The sequence below is a fragment of the Canis lupus genome, chromosome 7, assembly GCF_003254725.2.
Source record: "Canis lupus dingo isolate Sandy chromosome 7, ASM325472v2, whole genome shotgun sequence".
Classification (NCBI taxonomy): Eukaryota; Metazoa; Chordata; class Mammalia; order Carnivora; family Canidae; genus Canis; species Canis lupus.
The window spans coordinates 64,272,477-64,295,225 of record NC_064249.1 but is presented as its reverse complement, the minus strand read 5'-3'; the positions used below and the strand labels follow the sequence as shown (position 1 = coordinate 64,295,225).

Sequence of the window (22,749 nt, the reverse complement as noted above, 5' to 3'; positions counted from 1 at the left end):
GTTTGCTTTCGAGAAGGCCTGAAGGATCCCAGAGTGCAAGGCTGTCCTGGGTGTGTCTGTTCACCTCCAGTGGGTCAGGAGTGGAAGGAAGCATTGTGGTTTCTGGGCAAGGGGTGTGTGTGGGGTGGGCACACACAGTGCGACCATCACAATAAATCCTCCAGAGTCAAATGGCGGCAGTGGTCAGCCTGGGCGGGAGCCAAAGGCAGGGCATGGCCAGGTTGAAAACCAGCAAAGAGAGGGAAGGATGTATTTACTCTTACGGAAGAAGGAATGTGAGGAAACATCAAAACAGAAAGAGACACATGAAGTCATCAAAGGACAAGCTGAAGGAAACAAAGAGGAGACAATGGCAAAATGTCTAAGGAAAAACTTAATGAGAAGACCAGATCATAGTATGAGATCATTTAAATTATTGGGAAAACCAGGCTTAGGGCAGGCTTACCCAAACCCTCTTCCTTTCTAGTAGTAATACTGCTGCGTAATAGTAATACTGAGACATTGCAAGATCCCACTTTATTGAAGAGTGATTATATTGGGCTTGTAATACTGTATTGACTTAAGCAGGAAAACAAACTAATTAATTTTAGAAATAACTTTAGTACAGGTGGGGAACAAGAGGATTGTGATAATTAAAGATTTAAATCTTGATTGACTAAAAAATGTACTTACACATTCTGTTAACTTCTACTTAATGGGCAATTAAAAAGTCTGTTGGTGCAATATTGCCCCCTTCTGGATAATCTTAAAGATATTCCAAATTCTAGAATCTCCTCTCCCTAGTCTCCATCAGTCAGAAATGAACTTTAAATAGTAGGCAGAGAATGGAGTTAAGTGGCCAAAAAAGTGATTCGGGGATTAAGGAGCATAATGGTTATCAGGGTGTGCCTTTTTCTGAATTACATGCGAAGTCCATCTATAAAGAAATACACACATAGATGCATTCTTTTTAAAAACAAATAAAACAAACCAAGAGACAAGCAGACATAAAAACACCAGGCGTTTAATATGTTTCTAAATCATGTACAGGTTCCAGAAGTGTCTGTGACCCAGCCGGTACCCTGGACTCCAGTTTGGTAAGTAGAAGCTTACCAAAGGTTACAATTCTGACTGATGTATTTTGATCCATATTACAGACGAATGCACTTAGGAGCTTCCTGAAATTAAAAGTAATTAAAATAGGACCCGAATCCAAATTGCTAAAGAAGTCATTGCTCTTGGTCAAAGTGCATATGTGATACTGTGAATATTGTGGTGTTCCAGTTAGTTTTCTAAGTGCTTTTGAAATTATCTGTCTTAGCTTCAAGCCTGGAGATGGTGGACCTCCAGGCATTTGAGGACTGAGGAAGAGAGGTTCTGCATCCTTACAATGAGGCAGGGACCCATGCGCATTACAAAAGTACTTTCAGATAAACATCATTCTCTGAACCTCAAAATGTTAAATATTCAGATATTTTTCCATTTATTATTTTTTAAAATAATTATTTTATTTATTTAATAAAATAATTTAATAATTTAATAAAATAATTATTTTATTTATTTATTCATGAGAGACACACACACACACACAGAGACAGAGACACAGGCCCAGGGAGAAGCAGATTTCATGCAGGGAGCCCGAAGTGGGACTTGATCCCTAGTCTCCAGGATCACGCCCTGGGCTGAAGGCCCCACTAAACGGCTGAGCCACCTGGGCTGCCCCTGATATTTTTCCATTTAAATGAGTAGTTTGTACTGTAATAGAATCAACAGATAATTGTTAAAAATAAAATGATTTTTCAATGTTTTTTTTCTGTATTTCCCAATTTTGTTTTAACCGCAAATATGGATTATGTGTAGAAAAAAAATAAATGAAGAATAAAACAAAAGCCATGAGCAGTTTGCTGAAATCAGCGCAGTACAGTTTTATTCCCTCTGGTTACACTTAATTTACTTTTCATGGCCAACATATAATTCTCTGACAAGTTTTGTTCAGAACATATGTTTGAAAACATGTCTTAATTTTGAGATGTCAAGTGTTAGTTTGATTTTCTTTCAAAGGGATATTGCCAATGCAAGCCTCATGCTGAAAGTCCTTCTTGTAGCATCTGCAAACCGTTATATTGGAATCTGGCCAAAGAAAACCCCAATGGGTGTTCAGGTAAGGTTTTTATGCATAATAACTTACTATATTGCAAATTCCTCTTAATTTTCTCTGTTTCAGTGACTAAACCCACAAAAGAGCTATTTATTTAATAAGTTCAATTTGTCTGGAATTTCATGTAAATGTTTTGATGTTTTTCCCCCTACTTTTGGCAGAACTTCTGTCATTTTGAAAATCTCGGCAAGGGATTTATATCCTGTTTCCATATGTATTTTGTTGTTTGCAAAGGCAGCCACTTGATAAATGGTTTATATTGCCTTACTTTTTATAAACCCCTCTTTTGGGTTTGATTTTATTTTCATTTTATGCTTAGATTGAAGTCAAGATAAAAACTTAAAAACACCAAGCTAAAGTTGACTAAGTGGAGCGGATGTGTCCTTAAAATAGGGTATGGTTTCATGCAAACATATCAGTAATGACCTTGACCTTGGAATCATTTAAAAATCCATGATACTGCAGCCTTTGTGTCAGAGTGGTCATAAACTAGCCATTACTTCCCGTAGGTAGATGGTATTGATCTGGTGGTTCTGCTGACCCCAGAAAGCAGTCCTATTTTAGGCTTCAGTGGAGCAAACTGGAATTCTGCTGAAGCTTGCCTGAAAGTGACCACACATGTAGGATTGCTGCTGTGTCACGTTTCCAGAGCCAAAGGCTGTCCTTTGTGCAACCTTGGTCCAAGGACGCTCTCTTTTCTTCACAGAGTGCCAGTGCCACGTGGCGGGGACAGTGAGTGGAATCGGAGAGTGTGGGCAGGTAAGCGGGCCGATTGTTGGCAAACCAGTGAGATGTTAGAGCAGTTGATGTTGGGGTGTCTGTGGGAGGACATTAGTGCCTCTGTCATCTTACAGGGCATGCTGATATCTCTCTGAATGTCTTCAGATCCTCGCCTCACGTTATACAATGAGTCAGTTTTAAATCTTGAAGATTAGCGAATTGTGTGATTTTACCAAATGTTGTCATCTGGCTTATTCTGCAGCGAGATGGTGACTGTCACTGCAAGTCCCATGTCAGTGGCGATTCCTGTGACACGTGTGAAGATGGATATTTTGCTTTGAAAAAGAGCAATTACTTTGGGTGTCAAGGTAAATACTTCCAGTGGGTCCTGCAAAAAGCCAGCTTTGATGGGCAGAGACTGTCCGGATCATCTTTCTTGAATTCCCTTGGCTTCCTGCAGTCTTTCTGATGGGATGGGATTTAAAAACCCTATCCGGGGAATTTGGCCAAATACTCAGTTGAGACTAGTAACAAATTGCAGTTGGGGCTGCTTCCACTTTTCTTCTACCAAAACATTGTTGGTTTAATTACAGAAAACATAATTGGGACGGAGGGGGAGTCATCTGTTAATTTCGTAAATAACATCAAGACTCAGTCATTTTGAAGGTATATTTTGTATGATTAAAACAGCTCACACCATATTTTAGAGGTAATATTGTGTTAAATAATACACCTGCAGGCGTGTGGCCCCACAAGGCTACTGTTATATTCCTTCCACAGACTCTCATGAGCAGACGTTGTTTACAAGAGCTGCTCAATCATGTTTAGCTCTCTGGCTCCTAGCCCATTACACTGGACAGCAGTGTCGGAGCTGACCTCCAAGTGTACCTCCAGCTTACAAGTAGACTTTGGGGGGGCTCCTCCCATCTTCGTGTGGGAGGTCCCCACATATTTCGAACATCTGCTGGATATCAGATGTGGCAGGGGTAAGAAGCAGCCCTGGCCTTACCGATTTCTGCTTCTTGTAGAAGGAGGGGAAGCTTCAGCATAGAGATGCTCTGATGGGTCACTGCTGTTGTTTCCCGACCTTCAGGGTGTCAGTGTGACATTGGTGGAGCGGTCACTCCCATGTGCAGCGGGCCCTCTGGAGGATGCCATTGCCGAGAACATGTCGTGGGGAAGGCGTGCCAACGGTGAGTCTGCAGGGAGGTTTTCTCCCATACTGATGTCATGGGAGGCTCTCAGTCCCATCTGTGGGGACAGTTCTGGTGATGAGATAAGCTGTCCCCAGGAGAGAGCAGGAGAGAGGGCACATGAAGCCGTACTGTCATTTGAAATCTGGACACTTGTCAGTGGGCCCAATTAAAGCAGGAGGTAAGGTTGCTCTAAAGACATCCATTTTTTAGGTTACAGAGCTGCCTCATGGAAAGTTCCCACAGGTGCAAAAAGCCAGGTGGACAAGACTAGAGCTGGATGCTTGAGGTGGGTTCCCATGGCTGAACCTCCATGTAAAAGACAGCATGGAGGGCCCAACAGATGGGCAGGTGCCTGGGCCAAAAAGAGTCAGTGCCAACTCCTCCCTTGGGACCCCTACAGAAGGCAAGGGGAGGCCAGCTCTGTTACCCTGGGTGCGTCTGGAAGGAATCGGAAGAAAACTCTAGAAACGAGATGAAGTCCCTCATCTCATGCAGGAGCTAATTCAAATGAACTAGAGGAGCAAGGGAGTAAGTGGAGACTGAGCTCCCCGGGGGTGGGGGTGGGGTGGGGGTGGGGTGGGGGTGGTGGGGGCTGTCACAAGTATGTCAGCGTACTGTCTCTGTGTCCTGTCATATTTAACAATTATAGATTTAAATTTTTAAAAAAAACTTCAGTATAATTAACATACAATGATGTATGAATTTCAGGTATAAAATATAGTGATTCAAAAATTTTATACATTACTCTGCTCATCATGATAAGCATGCTCTTAATCTGCCTCATCTATTTTACCCAACCTCCCACTCATCTCCCTTCCAGTAACAACCATTTTGTTCTCTATAGCTAAGAGGCTGGTTTTTTACTTGTCTCTTTTTTATTTGTTTTGTTTCTTAAATTCTACATATATGTAAGATCATATGGTATTTGTCTTTTTCTGACTGATTCATTTCACTTAGTGTTACATCTTCTAGCTCCAACCGTGTTGTTGCAAATGGCAAGATTTTCATTCCTTTTTCCACTATGTATGTATTTCTATATATATTCCACTACATATATATGTAGTTAATATTATTTTATAATATTATTTATATATATTTATAATATTATTTTATGTATATATACCATGTCTTCTTTGTCCATTCATTTATTGAGGGAGGGACACTGAGTTGCTTCCATTATTTGGCTATTATAAGTAAAGCTGCTATAAACATAGGGGTGCATGTGTCTTTTCAAGTTAGTGTTTCCTATTTTGGAGGTAAATAGCAGGAAGTGAAATTACTGGATTATATGGTAATTCTATTTTTAAATTTTCGAGGAACTGTTTTCCACAGTGGCTGCTCCAGTTGCATTCCCACCAGCCGTGCATGACGGTTCCTTTTTCTCTACATCCTGCCCAACACCTGTTGTTTCTAGTGGTTTTGATTTTAGTCATTCTGATAGGTGTGAGTTTCACTGTGGTTTTGATTTGCATTTTCCTGATGATGAGTGATGTGGAGCATCATTTCATGTGTCTACTGGCCATCTGCAGGTCTTCTTTGAGAAATGTCTATTCATGTCTCCTTCCTTTTCCAAATTGGATTATGTGGTTTTTTGATGTTGAGTTGTAAAATTATTTATAAATTTTGGATGCTATCCGTTTATCAGATATGTCATTTTCAAATTCCATCCTGTAGGTTGTATTTTAGTTTTGTTGATTACTTCCTCTGCTGTGCAGAGCTTTATATTTTTATGTAGTCACAGTAGTTTATTTTTGTTTTTGTTTCCCTTGCCTTAGGAGACATATCTAGACAAATTGCTATGGCCGATGTTAGAGAAATTACTGTCCGCTCTCTTCAAGGATTTTTATGGTTTCAGGTCTCATATTTAGGTCCTTAACCCATTTTCAGTTTATTTTTGTAAATGGTGTAATAAACTAATCCAGTTTCATTCTTTTACATGTAGTTATCCAGTTTTCCCAACACCATTTTTAGAGACTGTTTATTTCCCATTGCATATTCTTTTCTCCTTAGTTGAAGATTAATTGACCATAAAATTACTGGTTTATTTCTGGGCTCTCTGTTATGTTCTATTGACTTATGTGCATACTTTTGTGCAGGTACCATAGTGTTTTTCATTACTACAGCTTTGTAATATATATTGAAATCTGGGATTGTGATACCTCTAGTTTCATTCTTTTTCGAGATTGCTTTAGCTATTTGGGGGTCTTTTGTGGTTCCATACACACTTAGGATGATTTGTTTTAGTTTTGTGAAAAATGCTGTTGGCCTTTTGATAGGGATTGCATTAAGCATGTAGATCGTTTTGGTGAAGTGGACATTTTAACAATATATTTTTAAAAGATTTTATTTATTTATTCATGAGAGACACAGAGAGAGAGGCAGAGACACAGGCAGAGGGAGAAGCAGGCTCCCCGCAGGGAGCCCATTGCAGGACTTCAATCCCAGAACCCTGGGATCGTGCCCTGAGCCAAAGGCAGGAGCTCAACCTCACCCAGGCATCCCGACATTTTAACAGTATTTGTTTTTCCAACGCATTGGCATGGAATGTCTTTCCATTTCTTTCTGTCCTCTTCAATTTCTTTCATCAATCTTTTATATTTTTTGGAACACTGGTCTTTATCTCTTTGGTTAAGATTATTCCTAGGTATTTTATTATTTTTGGTGTAATTTTAAATGAGACTGTTTTCTTAATTTCTATTTCTGCTACTTCATTGTTAGTGTATAGAAATGCAATGCAATTTTACTGAATTCATTTATTAGTTTTGATAGTCTTCTGGTGGAATTTTTAGGGGAGTCTTTGTATAGTATCATGTCATCTACAAATAGTGAAAGTTTTACTTCTTCCTTACCAATTTGGATACCTTTTAGTCCCTTGTTTTGTATGATTGCTATGGCTAGAATTTCCATTGCTATGTTGAATAAAAGTAGTGAGAGTGGACAGACATCCTTATCTTGTTCCTTACCTTAAAGGGAAAGCGTTTTTCCCCATTGAGTATGATGTTTATTGTGAGTTTTTCTTATAATGCATTTATTATGTTGAGGTATGTTCCCTGTAAACTTACTTTGTTAAGAGTTTTTTTTTTTATCATAAATGGATGTTGTACTTTGTCAAATGCTTTTTCTGCATCTATTGAAATGATCATATGGTTTTTATCATATGTGATATATCACATTGATTGATTTGCATCTCAGGAGTAAATCCCACTTGATAGTGCTCAATGGCTATTTTAGTGTATTGTTGGATTCTGCTTGCTAATATTTTGTTGAGGATTTTTGCAACTATGTTCATCAGAGATATTGGCCTCCAGTTTTGTGTGTATATGTGTACACACTCGTGTGTGTGTGTGTGCGTGTGTGTGTGTGTGTGTGTGTGTTTAGTTTCTTTACCTGGTTTTGGTATCAGGGTAATGCTGGCTTCATAGAATGAATTTGTAAGCTTTCCTTCCTCTTTCATTTTTTTGGAATAGTTTGAGAACAATAGATGTTAACTCTTCTTTAAATGTTTGGGAGATTTCATCTGTGAATCCATCTGGTCCTGGTCTTTTGTTTGTTGGGAGTTTATTTTGATTACTGATTCAATTTCATTGCTGGTAATCAGTCTGTTCAATTTTTCTATTTCTTCCTGATTCCTTTTTAAGAGATTATATGTTTCTAGGAATTTATCCACTTCTAGATGTCCGATTTGTGAGAATATAATTTTTCACAATATTCTCATATAATCCTTTGTATTTCAGTGTGGTTGTTTTTTTTCTCCTCTTTTATTTCCAATTTTGTTTATTTGACTTTCTCTCTCTCTCTCAAGTCTGGTTAAAGGTTTATCAATTTTGTTGATCTTTTCAAAAAACCAGCTCTTGTTTTCATTGATCTGTTCTATTGTTTTTTTAGTTTCTATTTCATTTATTTCTGCTCTGATCTTTATCATTTCCTTCCTTTTGCTGGGTTTGGGTTTTGTTTGTTCTTTTTCTAGCTTCTGTAAGGATAATGTTAGGTTGTTGATCTGAGATTTTTCTTGCTTCTTGGGGTAGCCTGTGTTGCTATAAACTTCCCTCTTAAAACAGCTTTTGCCGGATCCCAAAGATTTTGGACCTTTGTGTTTTTATTTTCCTTTGTCCCTATGTAATACTTTATTTCTTCCTTGATTTCTTGATTGGCCCATTCATTGTTTAGTAGCATGTTATTTAACCTCCATATATTTGTGCTCTTTCCAGATTTTTTCTTGTGGTTGGTCTCTAGTTTCAGTGTTGTGGTCAAAAAAGCCACCTGGGTGGCTCAGTAGTTGAGCATCTGCCTTTGGCTCAGGGCGTGATCCCAGGGCCCTGGGATTGAGTTCCACATGGGGTTCCCTGAAGGGAGCCTGCTTGTCCCTCTGCCTGTGTCTCTGCCTCTCTGTGTGTGTTTCTCATGAATAAATAAATAAAACCTTAAAAAATAAGAAAAGGAAAAAAAAGAAAAGGTGCATAGTATGACTTCAATCTTCTTGAATTTGTTGAGGCTCATTTTGTGGCCTAATATGTGATCTGTTCTGGAGACTGTTCTGTGTGCACTTGAAAAGAATGAGTATTCTGTTGTTTTAGGGTGGAATGTTCTGAATATTATCTGTTAGATCAATATAGATTTTTTTGAAACCATGATCTATCCATAATTTTCTCTCGGTAGAGGTAAGAAAAAACTTATTTTTAATATTCTGGCTTTTAATCATATGCTGGAAACTGTGAAATGCAACTTCTAAATTGCAAGCATCTTCACTACTTCTGCATTATCAACAGATTAATAAAGAAATCTTTAGTGTAGTTAAATTGTCAGTATTTAGTTCTTATGGTGCTTCTCCTCTTTCCCTTGATGTTTTCAGCATTTGAATTCTAAAAGTCAGAGCAACCCAGCTGAGCTTTCTTCAGTCATTTCTAAATGGCAATCATTGCTGGGCCACATAATAAAGGGTATGTAAAGGAGGACACATCTGAGGGTTTGTTTCCCTGAAGACTAATGAGGCACCTGATGCACCAGAGGAATTTTGTAAATAGGTTCAGAAACATTTCCACCCAGGTTTTATCTCTTCTCACCTTACTGTTGATAAAGTGAGCTTTCCCCCACTTAACCAGCAAAAGTTTTTTTCTTTCCAACTATGTAGGCAACTGGCTATTTTTCAGGTAGAAATAATACAACCAAATAGGAATTAAATTACCTACCCAGAGGCAAAAACATTGATTTTTTTTTTTTTTACATTACAGCCAATACATACATACGAAATTGTCTTTTGATTCAGTGGTAAATTCTAGCTAGGATAAAAGGATAGAAAACTAGCATCAAAGATGCCATACCACCTTTTCTCTAGGTTTGGTCCTTTTGTATTAAATTCCTCCCAATGTTTGTTTATGATATTATTTGAGCATTCTTCATTTTTCTTACAAGCATTCACTTTCACCTTGTTTTCTAAATAATTTTTGTGGTAATAGATGTAATGTATGTTCATTGTAAAGCTTTTAAGTTTTCTTTACATCATATTGCAGACATTTTCCATTATCATTAGTCTTCAGAAATATTAATGGTTACATATTTCATAATTTTTAAATGATTTAATAATTGTATTTCAAAATTGTACACAAATTTAAACTATTTACGTTGTTTCTAGGTTTTCACTATTATAAACATTCCTGTATGTTAATTCTTTGATACTATGTGTAAAATCATTCTTTAGAATATATTCCTGGAAGTAGAATTACTAGGTCAATTTTTAAGGACCTTTGTATATCACTTCCAGAGAAATTGTAAGCATTTGTAATTCTACTTGTGATATAGGATGATGACCTCTTATTTCCTTTGACTAAATGATCTTAATGGCTTTAAATCTACTGATATTAGTTTGTGACTAGATTGTCAAAATGTGCCATTTTGAAGAACTTCAAATTGTTTGAATATGAAATGTCACACAAGCATTGGAATATTTTTGATCCTTCTCTATGACTACCATGTTTGGACCCTTGAAAGGAATCCATTTATAGGTTTATAGCTTAAGAAAATACAAGGCATAAAAAAGTCTTTTTAATGATTCAAAAATATATATAGGGAGAAAAATGTATCTCCCCATATATAAACTTAGCATATGAAATATGCTTGTAAACTTAGCATATGAAATGTTTTATATCACACTCGCTGTTGCATAAATGGTACTTAGCAACAGTACCCGGCACATATATATGAATATTTGTGTAATGAGTGAATATAAATACATTAATGAGTGAATGAATTTATAGTAAATAAGCTAATTTGATTTTGCTAAGTTGTTGACAACAATTTAGAACATATTAAAGGAGGCTACTACTATGGGTTGTGCTAAGTGATTTTTCTCATTTTATTGCATAGACTGATAGGTATTGGGTATATTTTATGTGAATGTTTACATGAATGAAAGCAATAATTTAAAGAAAAAGCAAAGGGGTGGCTCTTTCATTTCTTCTTATTTATTGTATTCTGTCAATTTGGTGGGAGTTCTTTAGCAATAGCTATTGAGATTAAAGAATATTTGGCCTATCAGTGAACATAACTTGCTGTATCCACGTTTACTTTTTATTTACAAAAGACCTGAAAACAACTACTATTTCCCGGATTTGCATCATATGAAGTATGAAATTGAAGATGGTACTACACCTAATGGAAGAGAACTTCGATTTGGATTTGATCCCCTGGAGTTTCCTGAGTTTAGCTGGAGAGGATATGCTCAAATGACCTCAGTACAAGTATGTAGCCAGCAAGAAGTTACTTCATGGTGGGGTAGGGCATATACTTACCCACAGCACTCTCAGTGAGTTCCTCCAAAAGGTAAACCATTCCCCACACTGACTCCAGGATTCTTTTTCTCCAGGCTATGGATGGAGTGTGGGGCAGGATTAGATTTTAACTGATAAATATATGTATCAATATCACAGTTTATTGTTAATTTAATTTGGTCACCAAATCAGTTGAAGAAAGGGTTAAAGTGGTGTTGATCTCTAAAGCCTTCTTATAAGAAGTTGTTTCCCGGGCAGCCCAGGTGGCTCAGCGGTTTAGCACCGTCTTCAGCCCAGGGCATGATCCTGGAGACCTGGTATTGAGTCCCATGTTGGGCTCCCTGCATGGAGCCTGCTTCTCCCTCTGCCTGTATCTCTGCCTCTCTCTCTCTCCTCATGTCTCTCATGAATAAAATCTTAAAAAAAAAAAAGTTGTTTCCCAAGTGAGATTAGTCTACATTTTAACATAAGAGACACTTTTCTTTAAAGACATTTGTAGAGAAAAAGAAATAAAGACATTTGTAGAGAATAAAAATTATTTGAATTAAATAATTTCAATAATGTGTGTGTTGTTAATATTTGACCAGTGCTGTGGATTTTTTTTTTTTTTGCCTCTTTAAACTCTGAATTACTACATGAGTAGAAATTAAGATAAATGAGGAGTTTTAGTGATATTTAATTTTTCTTTTCTGTGTTTCTCCTTTCCTTCATTCTTCTCTACCATATCCATCTCTCTTGGCTTTGTGTTGGAAGAGTTATGGAATTTACACATTTTCTTGTTATTTTTAGAACTTATACAATATTTGTAACTAACAATTTCTGTATAGTCATTGAGAAGTTTTGTTCTCAGGATTTCTCTTTGAGGTTGGTTTCTTCAAACTGTGTTTCTCAGTGGAGAAATTCAGCACAAGAAGTAAATTGATGACCATGGTAACCCAATATTTGTCCTTAGCAGATCCAGAACTAATACTTGTTATGTTTATGTAAGCCACTCCTTAGAGAAACAGGGACAGGGTCGCAGTTCTCTTGGAGCCATCATTGGTTCTAATATGGCTTCTTGCCTAATTGTCCCCCATGAGGCTACTTTCTCAAACAGTACCTAGGATCCCCCCTTTTTTAGATTTATTTATTTATTTTAGAGAGAGAGACATAGAGAGCGCACATGAGCCACAGGGTAGGGACAGGGGAAGAGGGAGAAAATCTCAAGCAGACTCTCCACTAAGTGCAGAGCCCGACATGGGACTATATCTCATGACCCTGAGATCATGACCTGAGCTAAAACCAAGAGTTGGATGCTTAACTGACTGAGCTACCCAGTCACCCCAACAGTACCTAGTATCTTAAGATCTCACTGCTTTCTCCTTCTCCCAAATATAAAATTCAGTTTCTTTAGCAACCTGACCTTCATTATTTAGAAAAAAACAGTGGCATCCATTAAGTCATAATAGGCTGTGAATGACAGACAGTCTAGTTAAGGTGATATCTTCTCACAGGTGTTTACAGTTTGAAAGAATGACTAATTTGTGTTAGAAGAGTTATGGAATTTTTTTTAAAAAAGAAATGAATTTCTTTTTTTAAAAAAGATTTTATTTATTTATTTGACAGAGAGAGAGAGAATGAGTGGTAGGGAGGGGTGAAGGGAGAGGGAGAAGCAGATTCTCCGCTGAGCAGGGAGCTCCGGAGCCTGAAGCGGGGCTCAATCCCAGGACTCCAGGATCATGACCCGAGCTGGAGGCAGACAGCTGACTGAGCCATCCAGGCATCCCACAAAGGAAATGAATTTCAAATGATGGAGTTTATCTAAATATTTTTCATCAGCAGAAGAACTTAGTAGTGTCCATCAAATCATTCCTAACTTTGTTCCTTATACAGTTTTGCATTTTTATTTTTCAAAATGGAAACTAACACTTAGAGATTGGTTCTGTCAGGAAGCCCACATTCAGTGGCATCTTTAAGGTTTTCTATATAGAGTATCATGTCATTTGCCAATAGTGAGAGTTTTACTTCTCTCTTATCAACGTGGATGCTTTTTATTTCTTTCTGTTGTCTGATTGCTGAAGCTAGGACTTCTAGCCCTATGCTGAGTAAGTGGGGAGAGTGGACATCCTTGTCTTGGTCCTGACCTTAGCAGAAGAGCTCTCAGTTTTTCACCACTGAGTATGATGTTGTCTGTGGGTTTTTATATAAGGCTTTGATTATGTTGACTTATGTTCCTTCTAGATCTACTTTACAGAGGATTTTTTTTTTTTAAATCAAGAGTCTTTGTTGTACTTTGTCAAATGCTTTCTCTGCATCTGTCGAAATGACCATATGGCTTTTATCCTTTCTCATACTGATGTGATGTATCACATTGAGTGTTTTGCAGATATTGAACCACCCTTGCATCCCAGGAATAAATCCCACTTGATTCATGCTGAATGATTTTTCAAAATGTATTGTTGGATTCTGTTTGTTAATATTTTATTGAGGATTTTTGCATCAATGTTCATCAGAGATACTGGCCTGTAATTCTTTTTTTTGTGGTGTTTTATCTGGTTTTGGTATCAAAGTGATACTGTCATCAAATAGATTGAATTTGGAAGTTTTCCTTCCTCTTCTATTTTTTTGGAATAGTTTGAGAATGGGCATTAACTCTTCTTGAAATGTTTGGTAGGATTTGCCTATGAAGCTGTCTGGTCCTGGACTTGTTTTTTGGGGAGTTTTTTGATTACCAATTCAGTTTAATTACTGGTAATTTCTTTATTCAAATTTTCTATTCCTACTTTCATTTTGGTAGGTTGTATGTTTCTAGAAATTTATCCATTTCATCTAAGCTGTCCAATTTGTTGGTATATAGGTTTTCATAATATTCTGTTATAGTTGTTTGTATTTCTGTGGTGTTTGTTGTTACTTCTATTTTATTAGTGATTTTGTTTATCTGGGTTTCCTCTCTCTCTCTCTCTCTCTCTCTTTTATTTTTTGGTGAGTCTAGCTAGAGGGTTAATCAATTTTGTTGATATTTTTAAAAAATAAGCTCCCAGTTTCATTGATCTATTCTATTGTTTTTTTGGGTTTTGTTTATTTAGTTTCTGTATCATTTATTTCTGCTTTAATCTTTATCATTTCCTTCCTTTTGCTAGGTTTGAGTTTTGTTTATTATTCTTTTTCTAGCTTATATAGGGGTAGTGTTAGGTTGTTGATTTGAGATTTTTCTTCTTGGGGTAAGCCTGTGTTGCTATAAACTTCCCTCGTAGAACAGGACCTTTGTGTTTTCATTTTCCTTTGTCTCTATGTAGTATTTTATTTCTTCTTTGATTTCTTTACTGACCCATTCATTGTTTAGGAGTATGTTATTTAACCTCCATATATTTGTGTTCTTTCCAGACTTTTTCTTGTGGTTAATCTCTGGTTTCATAGTGTTGTGGTCAGAAAAGGTGCATAGTATGACTTCGACCTTTTTGAATTTGTTGAGACTTGCCCTAAAATATGATCTATTCTAGAGACAGTTCTGTGTGCAGTCAAAAAGAATGTGTATTCTGTTGTTTTAGGATGGAATGCTCTGAATATGTCTATTAAATCCATCTCATTCAATGTGTCATTCAAAACCACAGTTTCCTTGTTGATTTTCTGTTTGGATGATCTGTCCATCAGTGTAAGTGGGATGTTAAAGTCCCCTATTATTGTGTTACTCTTGATTATTTCCTTTGCTTGTAAATAACTGTTTTTATTTATTTGGGTGCTCACATGTTGGGTGTATAAGTATTTACAATTGTTGCATCCTCTTGTTGGATCGTCCTCTTTATTATGGGAATGGAATATTATTCAGCCATAAAAAGAATGAAATCTTGCCATTTGTAACAATGTGGATCGATCTAGAGAGTATAACACTAAGCAAAATAAGTCAGTCAAAGACAAATACCATATGATTTCACTTATGTGTAGAATTAAAAAATGAAACAAACAAGCAAAGGAATAAAAGGAGAGAGAGAGAGACAAACCAAGAAACAAATTCTTAACTATAGAGAACAAACTGGTGGTTACCAGAGGGGAAGTGGGTGAGGGGATGACTTAAATAGGTGAATAGGTTTAAAGAGTACACTGATCATGGGGGTGCCTCGGTGCTTCAGTTGAATAAGCATCTGCTTCAGTTGATTAAGCATCTCCTTCTCCCTCTGCCTCTCCCCTCTACTTGTGCACTCTCTCTCTCTCTCTCTCAAATAAATAAGTAAAATCTTTTTTTTTAAAGTACACTCATCATGCTGCAAAATAAAATAATTTTTTTAAAGCCCACATTCTTATGGATAGAAATTGAGATCAATTGCATGTGACTTAGGCATATTTTAGTTACATCCAGATTTTATCACTAATGTATTTGGGGTATTTTAACCTTTGTTTAGCCAACATAGCATTCTGTGACCATTTAGAATTTTAGAAATATGACCTGTGGTCTCAATATAGGAGTGATGGTGTTAAATAATGCTATCCTTTCCTTCTCTTCTGCCTTTTTGTTCTCCCAGCCCATGGTGGTTGCCCTGTCACTATGGCTTTCCTTAAACTAGTCCAGCTAATATTCACTCTGTCTGCCTGATTCCAGAAGGGTCCAAAGAGGATCTCAGTTGCTGAGGGAACAGGTTTTCACTGTAACTTTAATTGTAAGTGTTCTTGATTTATTGTTAGGCCTGCCTATTTCCATCTGCCACAGAGTTAATTATTTGGTGCTTGCTGAGTGTGAGTGAGTGTGAGGGAGAGAGAAAGTGAGTGTGTGTACACACGAGTAGTAGTACCCACTAGTGAAAGTTAAATGGAGTATAATCACTGTTTGGCCTGCATTTCTTTTAGCCAGTTGTCTGTTCTATACTGTCTGGCTTTTTGGTATTTTTCAGAATGAAGTGAGGATCATGTTGAATGTGGGGAAGTCAAGTCTCTCCTTGTTTCATGTTATTCTGAAATATATTAACCCTGGAACTGAAGCAGTATCTGGTCGCGTGACTCTTTATCCATCCTGGGCTGAGGCAGGTAGGCAAATTTTCTAGCCTCTGTTGGATTAAGAAATGATTACTTCGTGGAACATTTTCTCCAATTTTCACACAAAGTTACCTCCAGAGAAAAGATAAAGTCTGATGTAGTCTGATAAGGGTGGGAGCTTGGCCTACTGCCCTGAATTTTCCCAGTTTTTCAGACAAACCAAATAGTCCAAGGAGAGATGAGTCAGGAGAGGAATTTTTAAGGTGAATGTTGTAAAGCACAAAGCCCAAGAGAGGTACAAAGAGGAACATGCAAACCTCATTGAGGGGTGAGGAATTCCCAAGGGCAGAGGGAAGCATAGTCAGAGGCAGATCTCAGTGCTGTCAGAGCTAAGGTCTTGAGGTCTGTTCTTCAAGAATTAGAGCTTCTACCATTCCTGGCAACAGATCCCAAGAAGCACTAGGAATTTCACATGGACACAAAACGGTGCCAGTAGAAATCTACTATTTAAGATTGAAATACAAACATCTTTGTTCAACATCCATGGCAGTCATTGGGGTCAGTGAGGGTGCTCTTGAGTTGTGGCAGCCAGATCATGAGGCTGGATGTTGATGAATGATATAAAAAACTAGGAAGCTTGCTTTATCACATATAAAGTACTTTGGCACTGATTTCCTCACAAGATAAGTTTGTGAACTGATGAGAACTGAAGAGGAAACAGAGCCAACAGGTTTTAGTAAATTGCCCAAGTGCACAGCTGGTCTTTGCAGACAAGCTGGAGTCTTCTGACCCCAGACTCTTTCTCGTAGACACCAATGTCTCCTTGATGGCAGTTTCATTAGTGGTTTGCTCTCCATGAACTCAAGCTGGTGGAATGCACTGTGGTTTGTTTTCCTGTCCCCTGGGACACCTTTCCTAAGCCCTCATGCCTGAGTCAGGGGCCCTGGCTGTGTAACCTATAGTAACCTGTACCTCCTCCCAAATACGAGTGTCCATGTTGTGCCAAATTCTCCTTCTTTTTGGTCTGTAATCCCTCACCTTTCCAGTCCCACCATCAGGAAGCAAAGGTCATTCAGGCTGCGTGCACTGCCTTGTGCTCTGAACCTAGATCTAGTGGATGTTTGTAAAGAAAATGCAAGGATGTGGAGCAAATGTTCCTTCTGATGTAAAGGCTCAATTGTGCTCAGATACAGCAGTTTGGTTGGTTTCTGAGCTTTCATAGAAGGTCTTCTATTTGTTTTGTGAAGAAGAAAAACTTTGCACTCTGAAAACAAACAGAAAACCAAAACTTTTTCTTATTTCAGAAAAAATACATGTTCTTCAATAGAAATAAAAAGAATAATTTAAGATCAAATGTAATGAATTGAGCATTGATTATGTGCAATGAACTTCTCTAAGCAGTTTACATTTATTAAAATACTTAGTCACTTAGCAAATTTAGAAAGTACTCACAATCCCGGGGTACATCATGCCTGCTAACATCAATAACTTTCTGGTCTGTTTTATACATATGTGATGCATCCATATAATTAAAAAAAGAAAATCAATAAATTTGATCAGTAAGTATGATGGGTAACCATCTTAAACCGTTTCAGAAGTAAATTGAATATTCAAAACTGATTATCCCAAATCCTAACAGTAATTGCTAGACAAATGCCTTAGGTAGTTGTTTTTATTTCTGACAGGTGCTGCTCAAAGCAAAGAAGTCATCTTCTTGCCGAGTAAGGTACCAGCCTTTGTCACCATCCCTGGAAATGGTTTGGCAGACCCATTTTCAATTGCACCAGGGACATGGATTGCTTGTATTAAATCAGAGGGAGTCCTCCTGGTAAGAGCCCTTCTGAGTGGAGAGTTATGTGGGATTCTCCCCCCTTAAGATGGTCTCACCCACAGTGACCCACAGTGATCCACAGAGACCCTAAGATATTAAAATCACAGGCAATTCCCTTTCAGACACAAGAAACTATGGTGATATTTGCCCTCAAATGGCATTAGAGCCAACTCAAAATATCTTTAGATTCTTCAGCCAGCTGCTCTCAGACAAAATAACCAAACCAACTATAACTCATAATGACTCAAAGTTATCAGAATAAAAATGCAAAACCTTAATGTGCATATGTCCCCACCCTTCAAAAGCTTCTTTGGGATTTTTCATTATGAATCAGAAGGACATCTTAGAAAATCAGTCTCTCTGGTAATTGTGTGGAATGAATCAGAAGAAGCTACAGGAAGAGCAGATCCTAATATCGAAGTTGTTCATGGCAGAAAAGAAGGGAGAGCCAGTTCTTCTCTGACATTCCCTGCCTTCTACTTCAAATGTAGGCAATAGTCTCACCAGACAGATGGCCCTGGACAAAGTACTTTGCATCTAGGAAAAAGCTCTGTTCTTGCACATTAATAGAATAGCCAGAGAATCCATGGGTAATTAAGGGATGAAAACTGCTGAGATATTGGTATGTTATAAAAAAAAAAAAAAAGGTCTTCTGAAAATAAAGTCTTTGGCAAACGCGTGGTTTCAGGCAGTCAGAGTGGAAAACAGCAAGCTTTTCCTTCTGATACAATCTTTTTGATTGGCAAGATTAGCATATCTTAGGCAGTTCTTTAACTCCAAGCCTGCCTCAGTTATCTCTTCCCTGTAATAGGGATGGTGTTTATCCATATCTGTCCTTTCCAAATCTGGAATCTTAAGATAGTGTGAAGGTTTATGCTATTCATTCAGTCCCTATTTTTCTTGCATCTTCTTGGTAGAAAGCTTTGTTGCTTTATAGAAGTTTTAGAATTTTTCGTGGATGTTAGAAATGAGGACAAGGAAAATTTCGTTGATGCCAACAATGGGTACAAAGTTGGATAAATGAAAGAAAGTCATTATGTTACTCTATAGACATGGAAGATACTTGATGACATTTAGTCAGTGCAGTTGTGTAATGACTCATATATATGCTTCCATGTTATGAGCTCGTTTTCTCTAGAGATATTTTATTGAATGCCTACTTATCAACCTTTGGTCTCCTAGGATCTATAGGACCATAAAGCAATGAGAGGCTATGGTCCCAACCTGAGGAAACTCAATAAGAGAACAATAACCACTGTTAAATTAAAGCCCACTGGGGTAGTGAGACCCCCATGGTAGACCACTGAGCCCCATCTGCTACTTTTCCTCTCCATGCATTTCTCTTTTTCTCCATCATGGACAAATTAAGGACCCTAAGGAGAAAAAATTCTTATGGCTGGTGTATGAGTATCTTCACAGTTGTGGCAGACATCCCTCCTCCTTCCCTCTGCACATAGGCGGTGATGCCAGCATTGCTCTGAAGCTGTCAAGCCATCAGTGTCTCAGAAACCTGGAGACCTGCTCTTTCCTGAAGAGCTGTTTAGCTGAATTTACATTGTGGGCTTCATTTGGCACAGTCCATGGAACACATTCTTCCTCTCATCTCCTAAGACAGGCAGTCAGCCAGTTTCAGCCTGTGATTCACCAGGATCACAAAACATCGTTTATACCATGCCAGGCAAGCGTTGCTTTGGTGTGGGAGTAAAAAGCCATAATACATGATCCACAATTAAGCATTCTGATATGTGTTGATGAAAGCATCCAGTATTTCAAGGGAACAGATCATCAGTTGGTAGTTTATTATCTTTGTTTATTTTTTAATTTATACACAATCTAGAAAAGATGGTAAAATTTCCCCTGAGATTTGAATACAAAAGCGTTCACCCTGAGATGCTTATCTCTAATGCTTGAAGCACCTGCGACAGGTTGCTTTGTGTGTTTTGGTGAGTCAGGGGGTAGAATAAAGCAGCTTTTGTGGAGAATTTAATGTCTTGAGCTTCCCTTGGTCGTTACTAACTTAACTGGCATGCTTGACTGTTTTATTACTAAAGAAAGTCCACCAACAGATGAGTAATTTTCCTTTTGGTCTTCATTTACTAGGACTACCTGGTGCTGCTTCCCAGAGACTACTATGAGGCATCCTCTCTGCAACTGCCAGTCACACAGCCATGCGCCGACTCAGGACCTCCCCAGGAGAAGTTAGTATGGGGGCAGGGGTGCTTCTCGAGGTCCTCTAAATTAGGAACTTTTGGTGGAAGGATTTGTGAGAGGCCTCAGCATCACTAGTGCAGCAAGATGCTTTGGATAATTATTTAATTGTGGTTTTTCTCTGAGGCAGTCGACTGTTTTATATACGAGAGTCACAAAGCACTTTGCACACGGTAGCTGGCACGGAGAGTGACACCCACCCTCTAGCACATAGAAAGAAATATGGATGCTTGACTAAGTAACAGCTTCAGGGTCATGCATCTGCTGAAGGGAAGGGCTTAAGATAGAATCCGGGTTGATGGAACTTTCCTTTTTTTTATTCTTCATGCAAATGAAAATTTACCACCTGATTCCTACAGTAGGCAATTGGTAGGAGAATTTGTTGAAGGAATGATGAATGAACGGGATGGAAGGAATCCTTTGGGGATGCACTCTGATGTTGTGTTTTGTTCTGAGTTGTAACTGCTGTATTTTGTTGTTGTTGTTGAAGTTGCTTGCTTTACCAGCATTTGCCAGTGACCCGATTCCCCTGTGCCCTGGCTTGTGAGGCCAGACACTTCCTGCTTGATGGGGAGCCAAGACCCTTGGCATTGAGGCAGCCCACCCCCGCACACCCAGTCATGGCGGACCTCAGTGGGAGAGAGGTGGGGCAGCCTTTTTTTACTGTCAAAAGCTATTGCTACCTCTCCGTCTACATCTGCTGAAAACTCTTAGCCACATTTGCTTCTCAAATTCAGGGAAACCTGGAAGAATTTCTCAGAGGTGTTAATTATAGGTATACTGAGTTCTCTGATCCAGGTTGTGGCTGGGCGGTACACCACATGGAGCATAATAAGGTTAGTCTTTGAGCACTTTCGAGACAGGACAGGAACATGGGCAATCACAGAATTCTCTCCTTTGCATTCTTGAGACTTATAAGGGTGCATCCGGCTCTACCTGATTCGGGGCAAGGTCTTTCTAAAAGCCCTCCAGAAACCACACAGCTTACCCTAAAAGGATGTAATGCTCACTGACTGTTCAGCCCCTCAGGCTAAGCAGTTTGTAAAGGCTGATTTCTTTGAGCTCAGAGTCTGGAACTGCTACATCCCAAGGCACCTCGCTTATGACTTAGAGGACAGGTTTCTACAGGTTCGGGCATTGCTTTTCTTCCCTGAGTTTTTTAAGCCTTAAAACAATGTAAGACTCTACTGATTCAAGAGTTGGTTTAGAAGTACTGTATATCAAGACTAAGAACACACAATGCAACACCTTGAAATAAAGACACTGAAAAAAACTTTCCTTCACAACATTTCCATTCCTGACTTTTTACAGCATTCTCCGTGTTGTACCTTTGAGGAAAATGTTCATGATTAAATGTGCAGACTGATGACATGTATGGGATTAAGGAATATTTCCTGGATATATAGATGTGTACATTTTTGTGACTATATTGCTAACATTTCCAGGGCAGCTGTTATAGGATTTTAAGGATATTTCTTTAGTCTTCATTTCATTTTATTTTAAATGTAGAGGGTTTTTTTTTGCAAAAAAAAAATATGTATACCTGTTATAACAAGTAAAGCAATATGCATATGCATAAAGAAAAACTAATGATCTCATTTCCACTCCGTTCTAACAGTCTGCTGTATCCCTCCCTCTCCATGCTGTGTATACACACACACACACACACACACACATGCATGCACATACATAAATATGCACACATACACAGCTGTGTGTGTGTGTGTTCCCCAGACAGCAGAGAACATTTCCTGTTGAGAAGGGCCAACCTCCAGGAAATGATGCTGATGACTCATCAGGAAGTATCCTTGCCCCCAATTTAGCCCAGAGCCACAGCACTGAAGTGTTGGGCAGGGTCATATTTGCACAATGCATAAAACTAAGCCCTGGGCAGTCTAGTTTTACTTAACAGTCTGTTTTACTATTTTATTTAAATGCTTCCAGACTTGTGTTGTCCAATGCAGTAGTGACCAGCCCATGTGACTATATAAATTTAAATTAATTAACTAAAGCTAACTAGAGCTAAACAGCCTGTTCCTCAGTTGCACTAGCCACATTTCAAGTGCTCAGTAACCACATATGTCTAGTGGCCACCTTATTGGAAAACACAGATTATAGGATATTTTTGCTACTTCAGAAAAGTTCTATTGGACAGTGCTATAATAGATCATTGTGCTAAAATTCAAAGATTAATGGCTTTAGAAGAGGTCTGAGAAATCATTTGATTTTTCTTTCTGTGAAAGAGTCCTTTTAAAATTATCCTTATAAAACATTTATTTAACCTCTGTTGAATACTTAAATTGATGGAGGAGTAATTTTCTCCTAGAGGTAGGCTAACTTTTGTTATCATTAGCCACCTGGAGCAATGCAGAGTAACCCCTCCACTATTTTTTTTAAGACTCTATTTGAAACAGAAAGAGATAGTGAGAAGGAGCATGAGCAGGGGGCAAGGAGAGAGAGAAGCAGGCCCCTCCCTGAACAGAGAGCCTGACACAGGGCTCCATTCCAGGACTCCAGGATCATGACCTGATTTGAAGGCAGATGCTTAACTGACTGAGCCACCTAGGCACCCTCCATCTTCCATTTTGGAAACCATGTGTAGTTGGATGCTCAAGATTGTTCTGGAGTGAAACTACCTGCATGTCTTGGGTCATCAGTAACTAGCTCTAAAATCTCTGTAGGTCTGAATTTACTAGTATACCAAATGGAGATAAGAATAGTAGCTACATCATGAGTACATTAAATTAAATAATCCATGAAAAAATATTAAATAAAAAAAAATCCATGGGCTCTTGTTGTGATGCCCAGCACACAGTGATCACTTAGTAACTGTTAGCCATACTGCTATTATGTGTTCTAGTCAGCACCATGGGCTGAAAGAGCAACCCACTAAGCCTAGCTCATATGAACAGTTTTTCCTTTTCTAAGATACAGAGAGGTCTGTCAGGA

General features: G+C 38.2%; 1 protein-coding gene across 1 annotated transcript in view; it reads left to right on the top strand.

Moving 5' to 3' along the window:
• LAMA3 (laminin subunit alpha 3) overlaps positions 1-22,749 on the top strand; it is a 250,272-nt gene that overhangs the window by 108,870 nt on the left and 118,653 nt on the right. The window contains exons 14-23 of the mRNA XM_025429300.3: positions 1,030-1,076; positions 2,041-2,140; positions 2,844-2,896; positions 3,120-3,225; positions 3,951-4,050; positions 10,631-10,787; positions 15,680-15,812; positions 17,447-17,589; positions 19,693-19,790; positions 20,291-20,444. Of these exons, the coding sequence (XP_025285085.3) occupies positions 1,030-1,076; positions 2,041-2,140; positions 2,844-2,896; positions 3,120-3,225; positions 3,951-4,050; positions 10,631-10,787; positions 15,680-15,812; positions 17,447-17,589; positions 19,693-19,790; positions 20,291-20,444 (1,091 nt within the window). The remainder of the gene's footprint in view (positions 1-1,029; positions 1,077-2,040; positions 2,141-2,843; positions 2,897-3,119; positions 3,226-3,950; positions 4,051-10,630; positions 10,788-15,679; positions 15,813-17,446; positions 17,590-19,692; positions 19,791-20,290; positions 20,445-22,749) is intronic.